Source organism: Haliotis rubra, unplaced genomic scaffold, assembly GCF_003918875.1.
Source record: "Haliotis rubra isolate DU_JTF1 unplaced genomic scaffold, ASM391887v1 Scf418, whole genome shotgun sequence".
NCBI lineage: Eukaryota > Metazoa > Mollusca > Gastropoda > Lepetellida > Haliotidae > Haliotis > Haliotis rubra.
This window is the reverse complement of record NW_025767100.1, coordinates 950,387-977,547: the sequence shown is the minus strand read 5'-3', so window position 1 is coordinate 977,547 and position 27,161 is coordinate 950,387. Positions and strand designations below refer to the sequence as shown.

Genomic DNA, 27,161 nt, shown 5'->3' with positions numbered 1-27,161 from the left:
AAATTACATAAAATATATTTATGCCAATATAAGTAAAGGTGGGAGGATCCGGCCTACGATACACTGAATTATTGTCATTAAAATACACATTATATGATTAAAATAAAGAGAGATAAGATAGAGGAGTAGTCTGTGGAGGCGAGAGAACGCGACTAAGGTTTAATATTTTGTCCTTGTCGAAACATTTAGCAGGTTATAAGTGAGGCAAGCTAGCTTGCACAATTCACTTGAGGTCTTTAGATGGAGCAGGCTGGTTAAATGGGTCACAAACTGGATGAAGAAGAGGGATCTCACGATCTAGTCTATGTTCAGCCAAAAGTTCATAATTCCTAAGTCTCGAGCCACAGTAAGCCCAGGATCATCAAGTGAGCTACAGGATGATCTGGATTAAATCTAGCGCTTGTAAAACTGAACTAATTGTTTGGTGGATGTAAACTGAAAATTAAGGGAAACGGTAAAAAGAATTGCATTTATTGTCCACGTTTCATGTCTCTGGTCTTATCTTTATAAAAATACCTAAACAAGCTGCTGCCCATACAGGAGCAGCAATTGTACACGAATTTCTTGTAGGCGGAAGCTTATGGTTGGTGTCCAAAAGTAGCTTCCTACTTGTCTCTGTTGTTCTAGAGAATCTTGTGGGTTTATCTCGACAGTTATTGCGTTTTACTCTTAAGGTGACGTGATATACATGTATAGCTTGGGTTACATCTCTAGTTGGCTTCAGTCAGAAGTAGAACTGTATGGATGTAAGATGGGTTTTATGCCATACCTTAGTGGTATTCAAGAGACAACAGGGCAACACAGTGGAGTGATGATTAATACTGTTTTTGAGAAGGATCAAATTACATTTGTATGGTGAATTCATTTTGTATTTTATATTTAATTTCAAAGCTTTTGAGGAGGCAAAATTACTACTCTCATATACTTACATGTTCAGTGTGCATTTTATGTGGTGGCTCCTAACCCCTGTATTCCTATATGAGAAGAAAAATACTTCCTCAAAAGGGGAGGACATTACAGCCCAATTACTGCTATCCCCAAACCCTCCTCACACAGATATTATCACTGAAGAAGTCAAGCAGCCTCACTTTGTCTTCAGAGAAGACTCCATAAAACTTTGTTTTCTTTTTACACATTGTTCTGAATCCCTGAAAATGGACATGTGCTATATATGTGATTACAACAAATTGTGACAAGGAATGCTTTTCCCCTCAACTTTCTGATGGGTGGTGCTGTACGAAATTCTCGTCATAAGATTCAAGCAAATACACTGCGTATTCAAGAATCCACATGATAATATTTCCACTTGTCTCAATACATTATGAGAACATGTTCTTTCCTTGATTTTATTGAGGATTTGACTTAAATTTTGAGTTAGTGTTTAGGTGGATATTTGTTGATCCAACAAAATATCTTTCTTTATGGAGTATCTATGAAGAAATAAAGGGCTATGAACAAAGTATAGCAATTCTGTATTTGTTTCTTATTTATTCAAAATGTTCAAATAGTGTATCACAGCATGTTTGATTAAAATAACAGGTCAACGGATATGTAAAGTAGTCCAGTTATTGCCTCAACATTCAGGCACCAACACAACAAAACAATAGTAATACATAACAAATCCCTCAAGACCAATGGTCAGGGTAGCGGTTGAAAATCACATGTCCCTAATTCATCCTCCAAATTACCATAGACATCTTGAGGGAGACGCGTCTATTTGGTGACGTCGACTGCGCATGCACTGTTTGTCTCCTCTGTCCATGACTTTGACTTCACTCGAAGTGACGTAGTTGTTTGGAGTAATCCTGGTGCAGCATGGGAACGTAGTTTCTTGATTGCACTGAAACTGAAGCATATTTGCGATTTTACATTAATGCATAGCATTCTACAGAAAGATTTACAGAAAACGTAACATATAAGCTATTGATATTTTATAATGTGTAACTATATTTATGTGTTACATCAATACAGGAATTCTTATATTGTTATATTCTTAGGATTGCATTGAGATTGAAACATATTTGTAATCGTACATTAATACATAATATTCTACAAAAAGATCTACAGGGAAAGTAGCTATAATGTATGAATAGGTATTTTTAAAATATGGGAATTCTTATATTGTCCTATTAGTACCCCGGTCTATTTCAAACGGGTTCTCAACTTACCTGATGTTGTTCATAGAATGCCTTGTATCCACCATCTAAAAGGTATACTTCCGGGTAGAAGAGGAAAGGGTAACGGTCACTGTTCAGCTTTCGGTCAAGGTTTCTCAGGTGTCTCAATCTGTATCAGATGATATACCATTGGTTGAAAGGCTGCATTAACAGATGCTCATTATTTTCGATATCGCTGGAATCTGACATCATGTAGTAAAGTAGAATCCGATCCACGTATATCTGAATATCAACTACTCAAATACTTACAGTTTGGGGCCTCTCTCTGAGGAAAATTCACAATGAAAGATGAGGATGTTCCGTCCAGTGGGGTCATTCCTCTTTAGATTGGTCACCAAATCTGTGATCAAAGCCTGGTTGTGAAGATTCTCCGCACCCTGAAGTGGATATATACTTCAGTATAATATAGTATTTAGATTTACCAACGTTTAAAATATTGATTTTCTGTCATTTCAGATTTGTGCATTGTGTGTAAAAGTACCAAACCAAAATACAAATGTGTCACATAGGTATGGAAGTGGACAGATATTAAGGAGTATTACCTGAATATGACCGCCCTCATATTCGTAGGGGTACCGGCAATCGATGATTTGGTAACTGGTAATGACGTCATCATATTTTCCAGCAAGAAGCTGACTGACTGTTTGTGGAGACACAGACTTGAGATCCTTTGTGTTTGCCTCGTATGGTTGGGAGACTATGAGCCTGAAAAATAATGAAAACTTTCATTACAATGCAGCTTATATGTCTATTGGACTGGCATCACAAAATATTGAAAGTGATTTATCACATTAATTGGGCCAAACTTAAGCTCTTAAACAACTAGCATTAGAAGTGGAAAAATGAACTTTCCACTAACCTGCGAACCATCGCCGATCAGATCTTCTTCGTTTTCCATTTTGTCCACAACAGACTCTCATCACATCTGACGTTACTTCTTCTGTGGGGGTTTTATTGACAATGTCGACTGTCTTCTGTTTCTTGATCTGCCTGGCTAGAACGTATTCATCCTCTTCATTGTCATTGTCACGTGGTCTCTTTCCGTGAAAAGTGACTTCCTTTGTGCCGTAGAAATTGGTTTGCTTTTGAGCCAACGATTGTGGAGACACCTGAGGGGAAAATACATTGCATTTAGATTCTTTAAAGTCTTTGAAAAGCCCATGTTTCCATATTTTAAGAATATAGCCAAACTCAGTCATCAATTCATAGAGTGTACCTCTCCAAATAACTGTCTTACTTTGTACATTAACTTCGACCTCTAATGTATATACAAAACAGGTGTAATATTGTTATTCAGCTAACTCCTCACTGTCACTACACAGATTCAAAGCCGCTATCCCGTGAATCTTCATCATCGAAAACGAGACCTTGGGGCTGGAACCTCAGGTGAACTTGGCCTTCCTTTTCTGAACATTGTAGTGAACTAATAGGCATCTGCACGGCTTTTCTTTTTGTCAAGACAGTTATCTAGCGAATGATGATGTGTCTGCGCCTCCCAGATCTATACCTGTACTAAAACAACATATTTACATAAATAAAGACAATGATTGTTGATCGTTTCATTATCCATTTAACCACATGGTTCATAATGGATGAAAATAGAAGAGCATCGTTTTAATGTTAACGCATTAAGAAGTTGGGTTTGGTGTGAAGTGTTACGAGTCGCTTGTATCCCCTATGGTTATGGAGCTACCTGTAATTGAGGGTGTTAAGGGATTAGCCCGGGTTAAACACCAGGATGGAACATCAAATGTACCAGTAAGCCCATGTTTTGATAACTCCATAATTCAGGCAGTAGTTTTGGTCGGCGGTTGAATGACAACTTAAGAAGAGAAGTTGTATTTGCTTTGGAAGCAATAATTCAATGGGTCTGGGAAGAATAGATTCAGAAATAGCATAAAAAACGCTTCTATAACGACAGCAGTTTTTGGCTCTTCTAAAGCTAAATGTTAACACGAAACTAATAAGAATACAAAACGATTCACTGTGTGACTTAATTCCGTTAACAAAACAACTCAAGAGGTATTGCAATAAGAGGGTTTCTGCAAAGCATAACTCTGATCCACCTAATCTAGATCATCCTAAGAGCCCCTTGACAAACCTGCTTACTTTACACCTCAACCCATCCAGTGGGTAATCCATACAGAAAGTGTGCCCACATTAAACATCTTGTTCCCAAAGTAAATACAAATTTTCCTTAATTGTCATTCAACTGACGACCAAAACTACCTCAATTATGAATTATCAAAACATGGGCTACAGCTACATTTGATGTTCTGCCTGGTGATTAACCCGAGATAATCCCCTAACACCCAGGTAGCTCCATAACTACGGGAGACACAAGCAACCGCACTTTCACAGTAAATGATAGAAGGTGTACTATGTGTAACCTAAATGATATTTTTGACGAATTTCATTATTTATTTATATGTCCCAAATTAGAATTAAAGAGAAAAATATATCCAATGTAATTATATTAGCCCAAATATGTATAAAATGAATATCCTATTTAACACCAAGAAACTAGGAACTTTAAGAAAACTCTCATTTTTGTAAAAATAATTATGGCTTTATTTAAGAAATAATTTCAATAACTAAAATATGCTAGCTCGATGTACATTGCAATCATACCATTTTGTATATACTTTTTATGTTGTATATAAATGTAAATACTATTTATGTACCTCTTATGCTTCACACAGTTCACACCAAGCCCAACTTCTTAATGCGCTAACGTTAAACGATGTTTTCTTTGTCCATTATGAACAGTGGAGGGTTAAATGGATAATGGATAATAAAGTGTTGTGTTTGTTATGCAAATATGTTGTTTTTGTACGGATATATAGATCTGGGAGAGCCCAGCCACAGTATCGTTTCTGACAACAGTCGGAACAGAAAAAGTAAAAGACCAGATACTTATTCCTGCTGAAACTATTTGTTCACTACAATGTTTAGAAAGGAACGTCAGAGTTTACCTGAGGTTTTCCAGCCCCATAGTCTTGTTTTCGGCGACGATGAAGACTCAAGGGATAACGGCTTTGAGTCTGCCTGCAGTGACAGCGAGGTTGGCTGAATAACATATATCGCATCTGTTTTCTATACATATAAGATATATTCACAAAACTCAAGGAAGAGAGTTCTGAAAGTACATGAATGATTGAGATTGACAGTTTTTAAAAAAAATATAGAAGCGTTTTATATGTTTTCTCTTCAGGAGTCTCTACAATCTTTGGTTCCCAAGAAAACCAGTTTCCACGGCATAAGGAAGTCACTTTTCACAGGAAAGAGACCACGTGACAATGGTGACGAAGAAGAGGAACACCTTATAGCCAGGAAGATCAAGAAAGACAAAACTGCCTCTTCTGGCCATGAAAAGATTCAGGTAGAAATAACACCTGCCTTCCCATGCTGCATCAGGATTACTCCAAACAACTACGTCACTTCCGGGTTAAGTCAAAATCTTGGATGGCAGGACAGAAACAGAGCATGCGCTCTCGTCGATTCCAAATGGATGCGTCTCCACTCAAGTTACTGCAGCAGTAAAGGATGAACTGTTAACAAAACAACTGAAACTTGTTGCTGTTGAGCTGTGTTGCTGACGTTGTTGCTATGTTGAATACGTTGTTGATTCTACTGCCCAAGTGTTGCAACAGCGGAGGAGTGATGATATGTTTCGACCTGTTATGTTAGGTCATCAACCATTCTGTGATATTCCTTTGTTCACCCATTATTGTTTCATGAGAATAAACTCCAGACATACACTTTGTTGTCATATGTCATCTCTTGCAAACCTAACATTGTGAATATATATTTGAGCACCCAAACCTCTGAGAAAGCAAATTCCACTGTCATCAACTAAAAACAAGTGGGATATTTACAATATAAAACGCAACATGATCAGACGAAATCTCAAAAAGCAGTGTCATTTGTATGACTCTGATAATATGATATGGATGTGTCCAGGAATCACTGTCAAATATTGATGATACCAGGTGGTCGCGAATAGGTCATCTGACCCACCACTGACTCTCGACACTCGACATTCGACATGCAAAGTCAAGTAAATTGCCAACAATACCAATTTGCAAGCCTTGCAAAACTGATCACATGTTCACAATAACTATAGATAAATTTCAAAAACAGATCACCTTATAGCAACATGGATACATGGTGAGGAAAGGAGTAAACAGTTATCTACAAATCGACCACCGTTTATCAACATACATTGTACTGAGGATTCATGAGTTCTTATCCCATATGGTAGATTCCATATGCATTCAGTGTTTCCTTCAACGTACCCGTTTGACGTGTAAGCCCATTAGCCCAAATAATGATATCACTGACATGAGTTCATTGGCGTATATACAATAATGTAGTTATCCTTTTTGTGAGAAAATACATTTTCATCACTAACATGGTATTAAAATGTCATAGCGTACATATATTTATAGCCGGTATGTGCATGTTTCAACGGGTGCAAGTGTCAGGTTTCCATTTTTTTAGAAAGCAAATTAGTGATGAGAATGTATTGACAAGACCAATATGGAAATCGATGATGACACGGATGGAAATCTGCGAATACCGGTGTTCGTCAGAAAGGAAAGTATATCTTCACTGCTGGTAGAATTGTATAACAAATGTCAGTGTTTATGATGAATAATAATATGTAACGACATACACATATGCATAGCGTGTTTGCATCGTTTCGACAATCTTCTTGGGCCAATATATCATACATTTTATATAGGTTGAACAGCTTGTACTAATTCCTATTTTATCAGAAACCTACATCAGTGTGAAATACATTTTTAGATAATTATATTATTCATAAAATAGATCACTGATGAGATGCCCTGACCTTTGAAACATGTTGCCATATATATTCTAAAATTCCTTTTATGACCTGAACCTCACATGTGTCCTCGTGTTTTTTGTGCGACAGAAATACCTACGCTTGCAATTGTTTGTGACGGAAGGAAAAGATGGACCTTGACACGCCCATCCTTTCGAAAATGTCTGACATCAATATTTGAAAGTTATTCCCAAACTCATCCACACAATAGTCGGAATCCTACTAAGGAATTATCTTCAGTAGAAAGTTCTTATGCTTATAGAAATAAGTTTGTCCGTTATATCTATAGTCGAAAATATCCTGACGGGTACCCATACTTGATCTTTAAATCGGTAAATTAGTGTAAATATATGGTGGATGAGCAATTCATTTCTATTATTTTTCTTTATTATTCTAGTATGTTTGTCACTTAAACAACCATGGTATGAAACACGCAACATATTATCATCACACGCACTGGTGTTTCCCTTTGCCTGGAATACCACTCAAGCGGAGTAAAATCCAGCTTACTTTCACATACATTCAGCCACAAGACTTCCCAGAGAACCCAACTATAACACATGCTATACTTGGGATTACTCTTTCTCACTGCCAACGATAATGGGACAATATATATCACGTTATCTTCGAGCAACCACAACTGTCGAAAAACCACAAGATTCAGGAACAACGTAATAGTTTAACTGTGACACCAAGCATAAGTTTTACAGGAAATTGCACGTAAAACATTTCTGTCTATCACGGCAGGAACTTGTTTATGTCTTTTATAAAGCGGAGATAGAACATGAAACGAATAAGAAACCTTTTTTCCACTGTTATCTAATTTCAATTAACATCCACCCAACCATTAACTCAGTTTCTACAAGCATGAGCCTAATCCAGCTTATCCAGATCATCCTAACAGTCCTTGATAAACCTGCTTACTTTACACTTCCCCAGCCAGTGGGGAATCCATACAGAAAGTGTGTCCACATTAAACATCTTGTTCCTAACGTAAATACAAATTACAAACGTAATAAAAATATGATTTAACCATAGGAAAGGTTAACAGGAAACTACATGGAAACAGTTTTATCTATACTAGGGACAATTCGTTCAGGTCTCTTTTGAAGCTGAAACATAACATCGAACTAATAAGATATGGAAAAAAACATTCCACATTATGGCACAATTTAATTTATATCCATCTAAACATTAACACGGTTTCTGCAAGCAAGCCTAATCCAGCTTATCTAGATCATCCTCACAGCCCCATGATAAACCTGCTATCTTTACACCTTAATCCAGCCATGTGGAATGCATGCAGAAAGTGTGCCCACATTAAAGATCTTGTTTCTAAAATACGTTCAAGTTTTCCTTAATTGTCATTCAACTGACGGATAACACTACCTGCATTCTGTGTTATCAACACATGGGCTACCGGTACATTTGATGTTCTACCTGTCGATTAACCCGGGATAATCCCCTCACACCCTCGTAGAGGTAACTCCATATCTACGGGGAACACAAGCGATTACACTTTCACACCAAGCCCAATTTCTAAATGTGTTGGTGGTTAACAGTGTTTCATAAGCTAGTATGGACAGTGCACGGTTAAATGGATAATGACTCGATTAAAGACTGTTTTCTTTCTTATGAAAATATGTTGTTTTAGTACAGGTATATAAACACGAGAGTACACAGATATTGTTCGTGTCTCCGTGTGCGAAATAAATCTCCAAATCATCATCAGATATTGTGGCATTTGCCGTCAAACAACAAAGGTCAGGGCACCTCATCAGTTGCTTATTTCGTGAAGAATATAAAGAGAGAACTATATTAATATCAGTTTTCAGCAAATGTGTAATGACACTTATGTAAAAATGTGTTTCATATTGATGTACGTTTCTAAAGAAATTAGTATATAGTGTTCAACCTATTAAAAACGTATGCTATATCAGTTTGGCTTTACATATTACTATTCATCATAAAAACTGTCATTTATTATGAAATTCTACGGGCAGATGACCTACACATGTCCATGTACTTGATTTCTGATGAACACACAACATCATCGATGTCCCTTTGTGGGATCAAATTTCAATATTGATCTTGCCTATATATTTTCATCACCTATGTCAGAATATCATTATTTGAACTAGTGTGTTTACATGTCATCAAACCCGTGAAGATCCGGGTTAGATCTGGTCTTCAGTAACCCATGCTTGTCGTAAGAGGCGACTAACGGGATCGGGTGGTTAGGTCTGATTTGGTTGACACATGTCATCGTATCCCAATTGCGTTGGTCGATGCCCATGATGTTGATCACTGGATTGTCTGGTCCAGACTCGATTATTTACATACCACCGCCATATAGCTGGAATATTGCTGAGTGCCTCGTTAAACAACAAACCAACCAACCAACATGTCATCACACGGATAAGATGAAGGAAACACTCATTGCATATGGAATCTGTCACATATGGGATGATAACTCCCATTTCATGAATCCTCAGTACAGCGAATACATTGATATACGTTTGGCAATTTGCAGATAAATGTTTACGCCTTACTTCACCATTGATCGTCCACGTGGCCTTTAGATAATCTGTTTTTGAAATTGATTCATAAATATTGTGAACATGTGATCATTTTTGCAAGGTTTGTAAAATGGTATTGTTGGCAATTGACACGCCTTTGCATGTGTTTGTGTCGAGTGTCAGCGGTGGGTCAGATGGCCTATTCGCGACCACCTGGTATCATCACTATTTGGCAGTGATTCCTAAACACATCCATCATACAACATAATCTTACAAATGACACCGATTTTAGCAGAGATTCTTCTGAACATGGATAGTGTTTTGCCGCGTTTGTATATTGTAAATAATAAAATACGCATTTTCAGAAGGTGAGAGTAAAGTTTGCTTTCTCAGAAGTCATGTTTTAGAATTATACACAGAATTTGCGATTTATAAAACCACATGGGTATAATTTCACGATGTTATGGTTGTAATGGTGACAACCAGGAAATGGCAGATGGCAAGAAAGTGTATGTCTGGAGTTTATTCTCATGAAACAATAATCAATGAACAAAGGAATATCACAGAATGATTGATGACCTTAACATAACAGGTCGAAACATATAATCAGTCTTCTGCTGCTGCAACATGTAGACACCAGAATCAACAACGTATTCAACAACGTCAGCAACAACGTCAGCAACATAGCTCAATAGGCAACAAGTTGCAGTTCTTATGTTAACAGTTCATCTTTTACTGTAGCAGTAACTTGAGTGGAGACGCATCCATTTGGAAACGTTGAGAGCGCATGCTCTGTTTCTGTCCTGCTGTCCGAGACTTTGACTTAACCCGGAAGTGACGTAGTTGTTTGGAGTAATCCTGATGCAGCATAGGAAGGTAGGATCTTGGTTCACACTGACACTAGGAGAAATGATGGCAAAAAACTGTCAGACTCATTTCGAAAAGCAAAATGATAAAACCAATAAAATGTGACAACGGAATATTTGACAGGTTTTGAGGTTTAGTCATCGTCTATGTCTCTATTGCTGCTTTGATGTCAAAACGTATTCCTGAATAACGTTACGTAAACGTATCGTAGTAAGAGAATACTCACAAATAAATACCAAAATAATATGCGATAAGTGTATCAACCAACCTGGTGTTGTTCATAGAAGGCCTTGTATCCACCATCTAACAGGTATACTTCCGGGTAGAGGAGGAAAGGGTAACGGTCACTGTTCAGCTTCCGGTCAAGGTTTCTCAGATGACGCAATCTGTACAAGATGAAGAATGAAAGAATAAATTAAAGTTGTACTAAAGAATATTATTCATAGAGAGTATGAAAACAACAATTATTTTATCAATACTGGTGTCGTTCAGAATAGGTTGCTTCAAGTGATGCAAAATAATACTTACAGCTTAGGGCCTCTCTCTGATGAAAATTCACAATGGAAGACAAGGATGTTCCGCTGAGTGGAATCCACCACCTGAAGACTGGTCACTAAGTTTGAGATCAGAGCCTCGTTGTGAAGGTTCTCCGCACCCTAAAACAAAACAAAAGACCAAATGTAAAGTGGGAAATTACAAAATGTAAAATATCAATATCGATATTTGAACTTAAAATTATATATCTCAACTATTAAAACTAGATTTACTTAATGCATGATGAAGACAGAAGCTTACCTCAATGTGACCTCCTTCATATTCATACGGGTAACGACAGTCGATGATCCTGTACTTGGGAATGACGTCATCATACTCTCCTGCCAGAAGCTGACTGACTGTATGTGGAGAGACAGACTTGAGATCCTTGTGTCTACCTTTTATAGTTTGAAGACTATGGTTCTGGAACAGAGGCAATTTCGGTATTGATTTGCACGTGAAGTTGTTTTCCAGCTACCTCGTCATCTTCAGAATCTTCAAGTATTGTTTTAACTCTCAACATAAAATTATCCTCAGGTGGGATTTCCTTGAATGGAAACTCATATTACCGTAACATTATTTATGATACACATTTTTGCAACTAACCTGTGAGCCATCACCAATAAGATCATCCTCGTTTTGCATTTTTTCTACGGCAGTCTTCATATCTTTGGATATCACCTCAACTTGGGCTTTATCGGTGAATTTGGGTGATCGAAGTTTTTTCATCAGAGAAACAGCTTGCTCTTCATGCTCCTCTGCACGTGATCTCTTCCCAGAGAAGAGAGATCTCCTGGCGCCATGGCAACCATTCCATGTCCTATGATCCAATGCCAGAGGAGATACCTAATAGCAGATAAAGTTTCCATGTACATTGAAATATAATACGGTGGATTGCAATCTGATTGGCTGAAAAACGTTGTTGAATGGAATTGGATTTCTCTTAATACGTTGTTTAATTTGCTAAACTTGAACTGGAAATCTGAAGCTGAAATTATCGGCACCTTTGAATACATGTTACTATGAAAACATTCTGGCTTCGATTTCCCAAATGGACACAAAATATGGAGACCAATAGTTGTGTCTCCTGTCGTGATATTGCTTGAATGTTTCCAAAAGTGGCCCCAAGCCTAACTCACTCCTGCAGTTGTAGCTTTCAGCGTTCATGTTTGGTACTTGTTGAACTTTGATGAACATACCTCATTGTCGCTGCTCAAAGATTCAAAGCCGCTATCATTTGAGTCTTCCTCGTCCGTAAGAGGACTCTTTGGGGTGAAGGCATCTGGCGAGCGCAGGGACACGTCACCAGCAGTTGTTAAATCCTCAAAATCTGAAGATTCCATACAAAACTGAAATAGAAATACAATGAATGTGTATTTGCAAAGTATTTAGTTGTTTTCTGGGCAATATTGGGGTCTGACTCAGTCGACAAATCACAGCATCTATATCGTGGGTTTGAACCCCGTTCCAAGGTATGTCAGTACCATGTCGTGTTTCAACGATGTCAAAAACGTCTAAAATCTGCATTACTTCGGGATTTTCTCCCACAAAAACCTGACGCGGCGAGATGTAACTGAATTACTCAAAGCTGCGTTTAACTCAACTGACTCATGGCAAACGGTAACCTTAATATTCCTAGCATTTACATTTTAAATCGAGTCAACTACCAAATGAATGAACCTGTTATTCTTACCATAAGTTGTCTTCTTGGCATTGTGTAACAGGTTTCTTCGAAGCAGTTCTGTAATGTAAATAAAAGCGTTACGCACTCGTCAGGTATCAGGAGGCGAATGATTCTGCAGTTAAACCCAGCGCTTATATATCTCACTGAAACAACATATTTACACAACAAAGACACCACACGTTGATCGTTTCATTAATTAATTGATCTTATGTTGGATATACAAGATAACGGAACCCAAAGTTAACACTGATATCGTAAAAGCGGAGGTTAACAAGGTAGGCTTGGTGTTAAAGTATCATCGCTTGTGCGTCAAATGGATATTCATCTACCTATACGACGGGTGATGGGGATTATCTCGGTGTAATCAACAGGTAGCACATCAAATGTACCGACAACCCGCATTTGGATAATACAGGGTCCAAATCGTTCTGCGCGTCTGTTGAATTACAATTAAGGACAATTTGTTTTAACTGTCAGAACGAGGTATTTAAGTGGGGTACATTTTCAACGTGGAGTTCCCAGCAGGATTAAAGAGTATATAGTAGTCAGTCTTATCAGAACGTGTTAGGATGATCTGGATTAAGTGGATTATATTCACAGAATATACTTTCCATACTCAAGAAAAAGAATAGGAATGCCTTTGGCTATACTGGATCTTGCACGAACTATGCTAATACATATCTACTTAGACTTTGACTTAAGATTAAATATCTGTAATTTTGTTATTAAACAAGTCATAACAAATTCAACACTGAAATAAATTCGTTTATATACGAAACAGAATGATCATAATTCATCCTCAGGTGTGTTCTGATTCCAGTGATCCCCCTCAAAAGGGGTAAAAGATTAAAAGCCTTATTCTGATGTCACTCGTCGTGATATCAATGTGACCAAAAACGGCGTTAAAGCTTCCTCACTCACATATTGACTCACTTAGAGGGGGCGGTGGGGTAGCCTAATGGTTAAAGCGTTGGCTCGTCACGCCGAAGACTCGGGTTCGAATCCCCACATGGGTACATTGTGTGAAGCCCATTTCTGGTGTCCCCCGCCGTGATGTTGCTGGAATATTGCTAAAAGCGGCGTAAAACCAAACTCAGTCAGTCAGTCAGTCACTTAGAACTTACCAAGGCGCAAATACTTTCGGTTTGTGGCAGACGTTTAACGCGCGGTAAATATAGCCCTGAATTTCACAGTACGGGTCAATTCGGAAATGGAGACGCCGTACTGACACTGAGCGTTCAGGTGGCGCTGCGGTGAGCTGATGTCAGTCTTCTCCTTAATGTATCCCTTCCATCGAGTACCGCTTGCCGTGACTGTAAGGTGAAGGTGTCACTGATTACCTCTAGACAGATGCAACTCAGATCGAAGACAATTATATGGCAACTTTATAGAAATGTGTTTGCTTATTATTTTACTGTTACCCGTTTGACCTTACACAAACACATGAAAACATCTGGTAAATACAAATGCTTTTATTAAAGAGAAATTTAATCGTACTGTTGTAAACTGTATGGCTGTGTGTTTTCTCTCACCAGAAGTGATATGAAAATATTCTTAAATTAATCATGAATGGCAAATGAATATTGTTTGACAGTAATTGAAAATTGAAATAATTCTTGTTACATTTGATAATGTCTATTTAAACGTCACTCATTCCCGCAAATACTTGTAAAATACAGTCTGTGTTTGGGTAATTTGGGTAAAAAAGTGAGTGAATTAATGTTTACATCGCATTTTTAGTTTAAGCGATGAGAACAAGTTATTCTGTTCCTGAGTAAAACGCTCCACAGAAGACTTGGATAAGGAGTAACTGTGCACCACCTACCCTTCCGTGTCTGGAATGTAAATCCCTACCGAGAATATCAAATTTATGGAATTTCAAAAATGATATATCTAAGATACACATGAGAAGTGAAACATTAGTGGAAACTGTATATTTTATTTTTGAAAGTTTAGATTAAGGTTTTAAAACATAAAACACGTGGAAGAATGTATTTGCTGAACAAGAGCACAAAATAACTTAATAATATGATGTTTTCACCTAAAATCCACATATGTTAGAATATAGTGATAGGTACAGTCTCCGTTTCTATACCCAAATTATACTGGGCTACAACCTGACATAATTGAATAACACATTTAACATGTTATCATTGTTGGGTTACATTACAACTTAAAATAACAGACCCGTGAAGATCCGGGTTAGAATTGGTCTTCAGCAACACATGCTTGTCGTAAGAGGCGACTAACAGGATCGGGTGGTCAGGCTCGCTAATCTGGTGACATATATCATCGTATCCTAATTGCGTAGATCAATGTTCATGCATCTTTGAGAGGTATTTTAGAAGTTGTAAAGATGAAGGAAAACCAAGTGATATGGAGAGTCAACTTCTTTATAGCCGTTATAGGTTCTTTATAGGTAGGTGTTAGTACCTACACCGAAACGTCGCTCTCATTGCAATAAAGAAGTTGACTATCCATAGAGCTTGGTTTTCCTTGGTGATCATGCAATTTGATCACTTCATTGTCTGGTCCAGACTAGATATTTACAGATCACCGCCATATAGCTGGAATATTGCTGAGTGTGGAGTTAAACAACAACCAACCAACCAACTTATACTAACTTATAGAGATCTCTGCTAAAGTAGAATCCATTGTCCGCGGCCGGTTTCGACTTCATCGATCATGAGTGTATGGTTTAAATCACTGTCAAAAAGTGATTTTACCAGGTTATGTGGAATACTGAAGGTCACTACGTATACTCTTAAAACAGCAGGGGAACATCATTTTTAATTAACGATTGAAAGAAATGGGAGATATGTCGGAGTCAGTCAATGTTGATAGGATAACACTGAATGTGTTGAGAGGGCATCACCACTTGCACTTCCTTATGACCATAGTTGTTTGTATAGTAATCGCTCTTGAAAGATGATTGGTATGTGAGGTGAAATTTGCATGTGTACGATTTTCATTTTCAAACAAACAAAACCAAAACGGCTAGAAAGAAACACTAACAACTGTGTCATTAATTGTGAACAATTATTGGTCTACGGTGATTTATGACCTTCTTGAAAATCAAGAATGACACCCCATGCACGTGTATGGGACTACTGCGTTGTGCACGTGCATCCCATGCGTTGTGTGTAGGGTGGTGATAAAAATAAATAAGATAAGCTTAGGTTCCCTGATCGTTTTTAAAGAGTATACAAACAGTTACTTTAGTGCAGATGAATATCATTCTCTATATTTCAGTTTAAACCACAACAGCAAGTATTTTGGATAAAATCACAATTTCGGGGGATAAAACTGTTTTGTGAATGTTAAATTGTACATTGGAACCCGATTCACAAAGGACCCACAGGTTTACGACCTGTCGTAAACTAGAGTTTATGCTGATTTACGACGCTAACAACTCCATGCATATAACATATTTAAAGATGATTTCAGGTGGTACTGAAAAAAACCGCGCGAAATCGTAGTTCAAATGGTTCCTCAACTTTCCCCCTGCTCTTGGGGGAATTGAAAGTGGTTTCAACAGCTGGGCTGCGCTCATAGCACATGCGCAGTGAAATAGGTTCGCGGAGCTTGGAAGCGGGTTGTCCGGTGAATATTCGGTGAAGGCTTTGATGTGAGCTATTTTTCTGATGTTTTGTTGATATTTCACAGGCGCGAGCTTTTTATATGTTATGACAGTAGATTACCGATTTAACTGTTTATATAATTTCAGTTGTCTATTTCACCACACGTTCTTCTTACCGAGTCACTTTCTAAGTTCGATACTTAAAAGCAATGTCATTATTTAGCGTTGAAAGAATTTCTAACTGTGATATAGATATGTCGTTGTCACAGACAAAACTCAATGTCTGTTTTATTGGCACCTATGTGTCTGCCTGCCCGTCTGCTAATGACAATATTCAATATTCAATACACAATTGAACTTAACACCTATCAGGCTATACTCCATAAACAAAACGCATTGATTTATGGCCCGAGTTCGGTCTCTGTCACATTATGTAATAATGATTACTGCTGTCATATATGGGATAATTGTACGATTGAACAGGCGATTTTACTGGAAAATTTACACTTAGACGCATTAAGAACTATATACGGTGCGGTTCGTGGCACCAGTCATGATAAAATATACAAGGAAACCAATTATAGCACACTGAATCAAAGACGATATCGCTCTAAACTTATAACTTTCTACAAAATGTATCATCGTCTGACTCCTGATTATCTGAATGATCTTGTACCAGGTAGAGTATTTCAACAAAGCAACTGTAATCTTAGAGATAGTACTTCCATTCAAACTACTAACTGTAGAACGCAAAGATATTCTCAATCATTTTTACCGAGTGCGATTATGTCGTGGAATTCATTGCCCGATGGAGCTGTTAACGCTATTTCCGTGAGGCAGTTTAAAACCATGATAAATCCAACAGAAACTGACAACTACTTTGATTTAAATTTTGGGACTAGATTTTGTCAAATCATCCATTGTCGCCTCAAGCTCGGCTGTAGTGATCTGAACGCAGACAGATATAATCGACATATATCAGAAACAGCTAAGTGTTCATGTGGTCATTATAACGAAGACGTCATTCACTGCCTTTTCAAAATTTAAGAACAACGGTGTATTTTTATATTCAAGGATACGATGTGAAAACTACCTTATACGGTAACGGCGCATTGGATAACTCAACAAACTGTGACATTCTCAACTCATTACACCAGTTCATTTCTAAAAGTAAGCGCTACCAGTGATTATCACCTCTACATATACATGTATATTCAATGCAAGACAAGATTTATATAACTTGATTTTCTGCGGCAGCTCTTTTCGTTGCTAGGCACAACCAACACCATAACCAAATATTTATTATTCAATCATTTTTCTGAGTGTAATTTTGTCTCAGTATTATTCTCTTCTTGTCGGACTATTTCAAATATGTATCCAGCTATATTGGAACCGTGTACTGGAGCGGCGTTTATATAAGCCACTAGGCTTGTTCGCCTATCCAGGTTTCTGCATTGACGGAATAAAAATATGTTTAAACCATTATGTAATAACACAGACAGGCAAGGGTCATACTTGTACACATGACATGTTACGATGTCTGTTGATTGCAAAATGGTATACACAAAAAATGAGCATGTATTTACAAAACCCAACATCTCTATATATACACACACAATGAGCCGTGAGGGCATCTGCAAATGAACCAGCCGTTACACTTGAGTGCACACCCACCCGCTCTGACTGGGTTCGGTATCCCGGCTGCTTCGTTTCTTGGGAAGTAAACCGAAGTACAAAATATTGCACTTTTGATTTGCGATTGTACGCTTATAATTTTGTTTTTAAGTTTTTTCATAACCAGCAATGTATATTATATGTCATGAATAAGTGATAATTGTGTTTTAATTATGTTTGATTTTTTGGTTGCATGTGACCTTTAAAAATGACTCGCAATAAATGTCGAAAATGGATTTTCCTCTATGACGTCAAACGACGACCGAGGGGTCATACACGTCCGTATAAAGATAAGAGGGCATAACCCCGTTAAGCCTAACACTAGGTGATTGTAACTCAGATCATTTGGAGAGAATATGCTGTGGAGTTGGACGTGATGTTTAGTTCACGGTGAACCAAACTATTCCATGATCACACAGTGCCATTTAGAAGGTGGTCAAATGTAACATGTGTTATGTTGGGATTACACTTTCTTAATAAAGTACAGATTCTAGTACTTTTGTTGGATTGAGTCCAATCTGGGATTCGAACCCACACCCTCAGAGTCAGCCATCGCGACTTCCACTGTGGTAGTCGCGGTGGCTGAGCGGGTTAGGCGGCTGACTTTGTGTGCTGGCGATTAGGTGCTTGGGACTCAACCCAACAAAAGTACTAGAATCTGTACTTTACTAAGAAAGTTTAATCCCAAATATAACATGTGTTACAAAATATACCAATACAAAGGTCCCCCAATGTGACTGGATACGTTTTGGCAGTATCACAATTTATAAACAAAAGATGACATCGTATTACATGAGAAAGCACGTTTTGGCTGGCACTATCCAAAATATAAAATGCTTCCCATATTTTCCTGTTTGTGTAGATGTTTTTTGGCTAATATTGCACTATTATTTACAAAAGTACCAGCCATATCTTCAAATGAAATGAAATGACTGAAAGAGTACAACAGTTAGTTGACGTCAATCATGCAGAGTGTGCATAGTGCACAGAGGGTGTGTCCCACTTACTCAGTCGGCTCACTGTTGTTCAGCTCATGGATCAGTGGAGAGATGACTATAGTCTGTTTCAAGTGAACACTCCTCACTGACGAACTCTTAGCCAGTGTTAAGAATGACCGATATCTAACCCAAATGATATGCAATGATATCAGCCACAACACTGACCATTGCAAAATGGACAATATTATCATATTAATTGTTCCAAATGCTCATGACTGCGGGCGTTTGATATATTTTTAAGTATGGACCTAAGACTACGGAAGGTAGCAGTCTGAGAATTGTTGTGTTGTGTGGCTGGAACTATTAGTAGTTCAAGAAATGATCACAACCATATCTGAGATATTTTTCGTGAAGAATTCTCAGCCAACCTTAAGACCACGAAAATGATGATAATCTGTGACTCCCTTGAACACAGATGCTGGATGTAAGGTTCCTACCATCTACATCACTGACTGGACTATATCTTACCGAAACAGACTATAGCCGAAGCCCCTACTTTGTAGTCGAAGCATCCAGGCTGAGTTATTACTCTACATCATCTCGTAAAGTGGGACATCTCATTGTGCTGGCTCAATGTCTGACGAAGACGTAACGTGAAACAATCCCAGATCGCTTAAGTGAGCAACTATCCGAGCAAGGTGAGTCTAATTTATACGTGTCGACATTTGATGACATTTTGTTAAATATTGGGATAACGTCAAATTGTACTTCTCTGCAACTGAGATAGGTGACACATGATCATTCTCTGTCTGCCTGTCTCTCTACCCCCCTTCTTCTCTCTGTCTCCCCCCCCCCCTCTCTGTATGTGTGTTTGCGTTGAGAAATTGTTTCATACCTGCACATCTATCATTAATGAAATAAGTAAGTACCTATATTACACCACACTGTCATCAACACATAACACTTGATAACCAACAATCAAAGGAAGAGGACGGTTAGAGGCAGAAGTTTATAATTCGACCAAACACTAACTACACGGATAAGTCATGCTAGGATTTTTTTCAACCCCTATTTTCTAAAAAAGACCCTCGCGTTTTGAAATTGTAAACTGACCTGCACATTTCCTCTATTTAAGGACACATTGTCACGTTTACCGCTAGAGCATGTCGTCATCTAACAGTATATTATAACATGTTGCTAATATGCTGGTTGACTTGCGTCGATTCCATTCGTTTCGTCTATCCGCGATGAACAAAATAGGTTACAGTCAGTTTAATGCCATTTGACTGGACTTCAAAAGATCTTAAGGTATATATGTGAGCTGTATTGTCAGATTTGCATTCAAGATTATTTACTAGGACAGGGTTTTCAACTGTTTTGATGCGTGGAGAAACGCCGCATTTGCACAGGTTATAATTATACAGAACAAGAACGGCCTCCTACCTGATCAGTTTTCGAACTTGGACATCTTCTAGTATACTTGTCTTATGAACCTTTGGGGACGGTAAAGTAGCCTATTGGTCCAAGCGTTCTTTTGTCACGCCGAAAGCTCGGGTTCGATTCCCACATGGGTGAAGCCCATTTCTGGTGTCCCCACCCTCGGCAATTGGTGGAATAATGCTAAAAGACATATTCATTCACTCACTGTGAACCTTAGTGCCTTTTAATCAAAGTTGGGCGTGCATGAAGGTAACAAAGGTGGATGTGTCATTACAATACACATTTTTTAATTGTTTGCTAGAAATAAATATGTCTAGCCGAGCGGAAGAAAGTTGAAAGCTGGCTTCCGGCTACAACTGGCCATGTTTGATGACCAAGTGGTAACTGCAGCAGACGTCAACAGATTGTCCACCATGAAGACCCGTGGAGTGCGAGATGACGATATATATCTGTGCACCTACCCTAAATCAGGCAAGATCCGGGTTAGAATTGTTCTTCAGTAACCCGTGCTTGTCGTAAGAGGCGACTAACTTGATCGGGTGGTCAGGCTCGCTGACTTGGTTGTATTGCTGAGTTCAAGTAATAATATGTTTGGTCAAGATTGTGAAGGTATATTTCATCGGTATTTGCATTCGAGCCGTTTTATCCCTTTGTAAATAATTATTAAGAAGGTAGAATCAGCCCAAGTCGCTGTCATAGATGTATTGTAAAATACTCTACATGGTAGATATTAGAAATTAGAGTGAAATTAAAGAACTGCACACCTTCTCTTGGCAGGCTCCCACTGGACATGGGAAGTTGTCAACATGATTATATCAGGAGAAGCCAAGTACGCTAAACACTGGCTGCGTGGTTCATCCATTGACATGGGAATGGAAGAGGATTTTGACAACATGCCTTCACCAAGAGTATTGCAGTCCCATTATAGACCTAGGTCAGTGTGACGTTCATAGATAATAAACCTGGGTAAGTGTAACGTAGATGAATACATGGACTTAGGTACGTGTAACGTAGATGAATATATAGACCTAGGTATGTGTAACGTAGATGCATATAGACCTAGGTACGTGTAACGTAGATGAATACATGGACCTAGGTAAGTGTAACGTAGAGGAATATATAGACCTAGGTACGTGTAACGTAGAAAAAAACATGGACCTAGGTAAGTGTAGAGTAGATGAATATATGGACTTAGGTACGTGTAAAGTAGATGAATATATAGACCTAGGTACGTGTAACGTAGATGAATACATGGACCTAGGTAAGTGTAGAGGAGATGAATACTTGGACCTAGGTAAGTGTAACGTAGATGAATATATAGACCTAGGTAAGTGTAACGTAGATAAATACATAGACTTAGGTAAGTGTAGAGGAGATGAATACATGGACCTAGGTAAGTGTAACGTAGATAAATATATATACCTAGGTAAGTGTAACGTAGATAAATACATGGACTTAGGTAAGTGTAGAGTAGATGTATACATGGACCTAGGTACGTGTAACGTAGATGAATACATGGACTTAGGTAAGTGTAACGTAGATGAATACATGGACCTAGGTAAGTGTAACGTAGATGAATACATGGACCTAGGTGAGTGTAGAGTAGATGAATATATGGACTTAGGTACCTGTAAAGTAGTTGAATACATGGACCTAGGTACGTGTAACGTAGACGAATACATGGACTTAGGTACGTGTAAAGTAGATGAATACATGGACCTAGGTACGTGTAACGTAGACGAATACATGGACTTAGGTACGTGTAAAGTAGATGATGATATGGACCTAGGTACGTTTAACGAAGAAGAATATACAGACCTGGGTAAGTGTAACGTTATGTACAACCCTATGCCGGTGTGGACATGACACCCTTACAAACTGAATCCGGGTTTATCCCTCGTCAAGCAGGTTTGAATTGTGCATTATCAGTGTATGCTATAAACTATTTTACTTCTTTTCTTCTTCTGCCATAATGAGATGCTGATGATTAAATATTTTCAGTATTTTGCCAAGACAAGTGTGGCAACGAAAGTGTCGTGTCATCAATGTTCAGAGAAACCCGAAAGATGTTGCAGTATCCTTCTTCATGAATCTCACGCATCAGGATTGGATGGAGAACACCAAGGTTCCGTCTTTCACTGGTTCCTGGGACAAATTCCTAGATGCCTTCATTAAAGGAAACTGTAAGTACCAAACTCCGCAAAACACCACACCACATCACACCATATCAAACCACACCACACAATACCACACCACACCACACCACAACTCATCACAGAAGACCACACCACACCACACCTCATCACACCATATCAAACCACACCACACAATACCACACCACACCGCACAACACCACACCGCACCGCACAACACAACACAACACCATATCACATTACACCATACCACACAATATCAGCTTAACGCCACGCCACACACAAACACACACAAACACACACGTTCAGTATTGAACAGTTATAATGGACAAATGATACGAACAAACTGGAATTCTGGACATTACGCCACAATACCAGACGAGAACAGATTATCCCCGCAGACAAAGGCATTCTGCACAGTCATACGGTAGCCATCGTTGATCAGACAGGTTCATCGCACTTTGGCCGATACAGGGTTACCTCCCTTAGTCTTGTAAACATCATCCCGTCGTCAAAATTAAATCATATGACAAGGTGTAAATTGTCTCTGACAATTATTAATGACAAACAAACACCCACAAACACACTCACTCACACACTGTAATCCAGTTACATTGCACTTGACAATCAGCTGTATCATGGCAGCCAATTAGTCCCAATATGTCCGTTTCAGTACTGTATGACTCAGTGTTTGATCACATGCTGGCCTGGAACAGGTTCCCACAAGACTACCCGGAAGTGCCCTTTCTTCAAGTACAGTTTGAAGATTTGAAGAGAGTGAGTATCTGACTTTCTGAGTGAGTGAGTGAGTGAGTGAGTGAGTATCTGTGTTTGTACATAAACAACTCATCGTGTGTATATACATGTCACTGATTACAAATGTGAATGAGTATATGTGTTAGTGAGTCACATTTCAATAAAGTAATAATAGTAATTAAGGTGTTCTGTCCTCTATCTGTGCAAATGTGTGCGCGTGTGTGTGTGCGTGTGCGTGCGTTTGCGCGCGTGTGTGTGCGTGTGCGTGTGTGTGTATGCGTGTGTGTGCGTGTGTGCCTCACTGCATATCGCCATACAAAGTAAACATCCTGTTTTCTTTGCAGATACATATCTATTCAAATACAGAATTTGCGTCGGATTTAGTCAGTCTTCATAAATACAAACAATTATTTGACCTTGTCATTACAACGTAATGTTCCGTCTTTTGTCAGAATAATGTGAAGGAAGTAAAGCGCCTTGCTGAGTTCCTCTGTCGTCCTCTCTCTGACAAGGTTTGCGAAGAAATTGCTGACGCGTGCAGCTTTTCTAATCTCAAACAAGCTTCCGTGCATAAGGATCCAACGCACCTTAACCGGTGGATAGATGGGTCATCTGGAGTCTTCAGAACAGGTATGGTGATTCTGGACGTTGAGGAATAGGTAATGGTCATTCCTACCTTCCAGGACATTGTAACAGCCATACATAAAGAGGCTGGCGATTTTTGACATAAATAACGGATACTTAATTTGGGTTGGGAAGTCTAGTTGTTAAATCGTTATCTCCTAATGCGAGATACCAGGGTTCTATTCCACACACGGGCACAATGTGTGAAGACCATTTCTGGTTAAACTCGCCGTGATATTGCTGGAATATAACTAAAAGCGGGATAAAAACTCACTCACTCAGTCACTGATATTTACTTACTTATTTCTTTTCTCAGGTGAAACAGGTGGCTGGAAGCATTGGTTCACCGTTGCTCAGAGTGAAAAATTCGACAGAATGTATGAACAAAAGTATCATCGTCCATTTCCCTATTGAAATGAATTCAAATTTACATTCGCCTGTAGGATTAGTCCATTTTCTCTCAAAACAGGCTTTGTCATCACGTGACTTAGAAAGAAGAAAGAGTGAAAAACACATCTTGAACCGGGATCAAAGTTATTTGATCTCCTCAGCCTATCACCACCTAATTAAAGATCACCAGTAATCCACCCATACCTCGTCCAATTGGTTTCTATGCTCCCTTTTGTGTATTGTAATCACAACCAATCAATGTGTACATCAACCTACTCTCTTCAACTCACATTACCATCTCAGTGTACATCAACTCTTCTATGGTATAAACTCATTCTGCATATTGTTTTAATCGCTATCACTCTGTACATCAACCTACTCTGCTCAAATCACTAATTAGCAATCCAATGTATATCAACCTTGTCAATTGTATATACACACTATGCATATATTCTCCATGTTACAACTCTTTGTATCCTTGCTTGATAACGGTGTTAGTACCTACACCGAAACGTCACACCATTGCAATAAAGAAGTTGACTATCCATATAACTTGGTTTCCTTCATCTATACAACTTCAAAAATGAAGAAGAAAGAGTGTTGATATTGATTATGTACAGGACCCCGTTCCTCAAAGCGATCGTAGCGCTACGACTGTCGTAAGTCTATGTTAAAGTATTGGAGTTACGATTATCTTAGGGTTACGACTGTCGTAAGTCTATGTTAAAGTATGGGAGTTACGATTATCTTAGGGTTACGACTGTCGTAAGTCTATGTTAAAGTATGGGAGTTACGATTATCATAGGGTTACGACTGTCGTAAGTCTATGTTAAAGTATGGGAGTTACGATTATCTTAGGGTTACGACTGTCGTAAGTCTATGTTAAAGTATGGGAGTTACGATTATCTTAGCGCTACGATCGCTTTGTGGAACGGGGCCCTGGACATTACGCCACAATACCAGACGAGAACAGATTATCCCCGCAGACAAAGGCATTCTGCACAGTCATACGGTAGCCATCGTTGATCAGACAGGTTCATCGCACTTTGGCCGATACAGGGTTACCTCCCTTAGTCTTGTAAACATCATCCCGTCGTCAAAATTAAATCATATGACAAGGTGTAAATTGTCTCTGAAAATTATTAATGACAAACAAACACCCACAAACACACTCACTCACACACTGTAATCCAATTTTATTGCACTTGACAATCAGCTGTATCATGGCAGCCAATTAGTCCCAATATGTCCATTTCAGTACTGTATGACTCAGTGTTTGATCACATGCTGGCCTGGAACAGGTTCCCACAAGACTACCCGGAAGTGCCCTTTCTTCAAGTACAGTTTGAAGATTTGAAGAGAGTGAGTATCCGACTTTCTGAGTGAGTGAGTGAGTGAGTGAGTATCTGTGTTTGTACATAAACATCTCATCGTGTGTATGTATATGTTCGTGTTTATTTCTATTTTACATGAATATACATGTCACTGATCACAAATGTGAATGAGTATGTGTTAGTGAGTCACATTTCAATAAAGTAATAATAGTAATTAGGGTGTTCTGTTCTCTATCTGTGCACATGTGTGTGCGTGCGTTTGCGCTTGTGTGTGTGCGTGTGCGTGTGCGTGTGTGTGTGTGTGCGTGTGTGTGCCTCACTGCATATCGCCATACAAAGTAAACATCCTGTTTTCTTTGCATATACATATCTATTGAAATACAGAATTTGCGTCGGATTTAGTCAGTCTTCATAAATACAAACAATTATTTGACCTTGTCATTACAACGTAATGTTCCGTCTTTTGTCAGAATAATGTGAAGGAAGTAAAGCGCCTTGCTGAGTTCCTCTGTCGTCCTCTCTCTGACAAGGTTTGCGAAGAAATTGCTGACGCGTGCCGCTTTTCTAATCTCAAACAAGCTTCCGTGCATAAGGATCCAACGCACCTTAACCGGTGGATACATGGGTCATCTGGAGTCTTCAGAACAGGTATGGTGATTCTGGACATTGAGGAATACGTAATGGTCATTCCTACCTTCCAGGACATTGTAACAGCCAGACATAAAGAGGCTGGCGATTTTTGACATAAATAACGGATACTTAATTTGGGTTGGGAAGTCTAGTTGTTAAATCGTTATCTCCTAATGCGAGATACCAGGGTTCTATTCCACACACGGGCACAATGTGTGAAGACCATTTCTGGTTAAACTCGCCGTGATATTGCTGGAATATAACTAAAAGCGGGATAAAAACTCACTCACTCAGTCACTGATATTTACTTACTTATTTCTTTTCTCAGGTGAAACAGGTGGCTGGAAGCATTGGTTCACTGTTGCTCAGAGTGAAAAATTCGACAGAATGTATGAACAAAAGTATCATCGTCCATTTCCCTATTGAAATGAATTCAAATTTACATTCGCGTGTAGGATTAGTCCATTTTCTCTCAAAACAGGCTTTGTCATCACGTGACTTAGAAAGAAGAAAGAGTGAAAAAACACATCTTGAACCGGGATCAAAGTTATTTGATCTCCTCAGCCTATCACCACCTAATTAAAGATCACCAGTAATCCACCCATACCTCGTCCAATTGGTTTCTATGCTCCCTTTTGTGTATTGTAATCACAACCAATCAATGTGTACATCAACCTACTCTCTTCAACTCACATTACCATCTCAGTGTACATCAACTCTTCTATGGTATAAACTCATTCTGCATATTGTTTTAATCGCTATCACTCTGTACATCAACCTACTCTGCTCAAATCACTAATTAGCAATCCAATGTATATCAACCTTGTCAATTGTATATACACACTATGCATATATTCTCCATGTTACAACTCTTTGTATCACTTGCTTGATAACGGTGTTAGTACCTACACCGAAACGTCACACCCATTGCAATAAAGAAGTTGACTATCCGTATAACTTGGTTTTCCTTCATCTATACAACTTCAAAAATGAAGAAGAAAGAGTGTTG

At 38.6% G+C, this 27,161-nt stretch overlaps 2 protein-coding genes and 1 long non-coding RNA gene across 3 annotated transcripts; 1 reads left to right on the top strand and 2 right to left on the bottom strand.

Moving 5' to 3' along the window:
• Nucleotides 1–1,778: 1,778 nt before the first annotated feature.
• Nucleotides 1,779–2,509, bottom strand: LOC124288452. The gene is made up of 3 exons (XR_006901457.1): nucleotides 2,427–2,509; nucleotides 2,169–2,286; nucleotides 1,779–1,846 (listed from the first exon to the last, which is right to left on the bottom strand). It is a non-coding gene; the product is annotated as an uncharacterized LOC124288452 (long non-coding RNA).
• A 365-nt stretch (nucleotides 2,510–2,874) lies between these two features.
• LOC124288427 (M-phase inducer phosphatase 1-like) lies at nucleotides 2,875–12,663 on the bottom strand. The gene is made up of 10 exons (XM_046724945.1): nucleotides 12,643–12,663; nucleotides 12,149–12,298; nucleotides 11,556–11,795; nucleotides 11,211–11,372; nucleotides 10,944–11,071; nucleotides 10,684–10,801; nucleotides 10,285–10,448; nucleotides 5,153–5,225; nucleotides 3,037–3,286; nucleotides 2,875–2,882 (listed from the first exon to the last, which is right to left on the bottom strand). Exons 1-10 carry the CDS (start codon nucleotides 12,661–12,663, stop codon nucleotides 2,875–2,877), a joined length of 1,314 nt encoding a protein of 437 aa, XP_046580901.1.
• Nucleotides 12,664–22,415: 9,752 nt separating this feature from the next.
• Nucleotides 22,416–24,212, top strand: LOC124288426 (sulfotransferase 1B1-like). The gene is made up of 4 exons (XM_046724944.1): nucleotides 22,416–22,448; nucleotides 23,092–23,195; nucleotides 23,627–23,804; nucleotides 24,115–24,212. Exons 2-4 carry the CDS (start codon nucleotides 23,118–23,120, stop codon nucleotides 24,210–24,212), a joined length of 354 nt encoding a protein of 117 aa, XP_046580900.1. The 5' UTR covers nucleotides 22,416–22,448; nucleotides 23,092–23,117.
• Nucleotides 24,213–27,161: the final 2,949 nt, after the last annotated feature.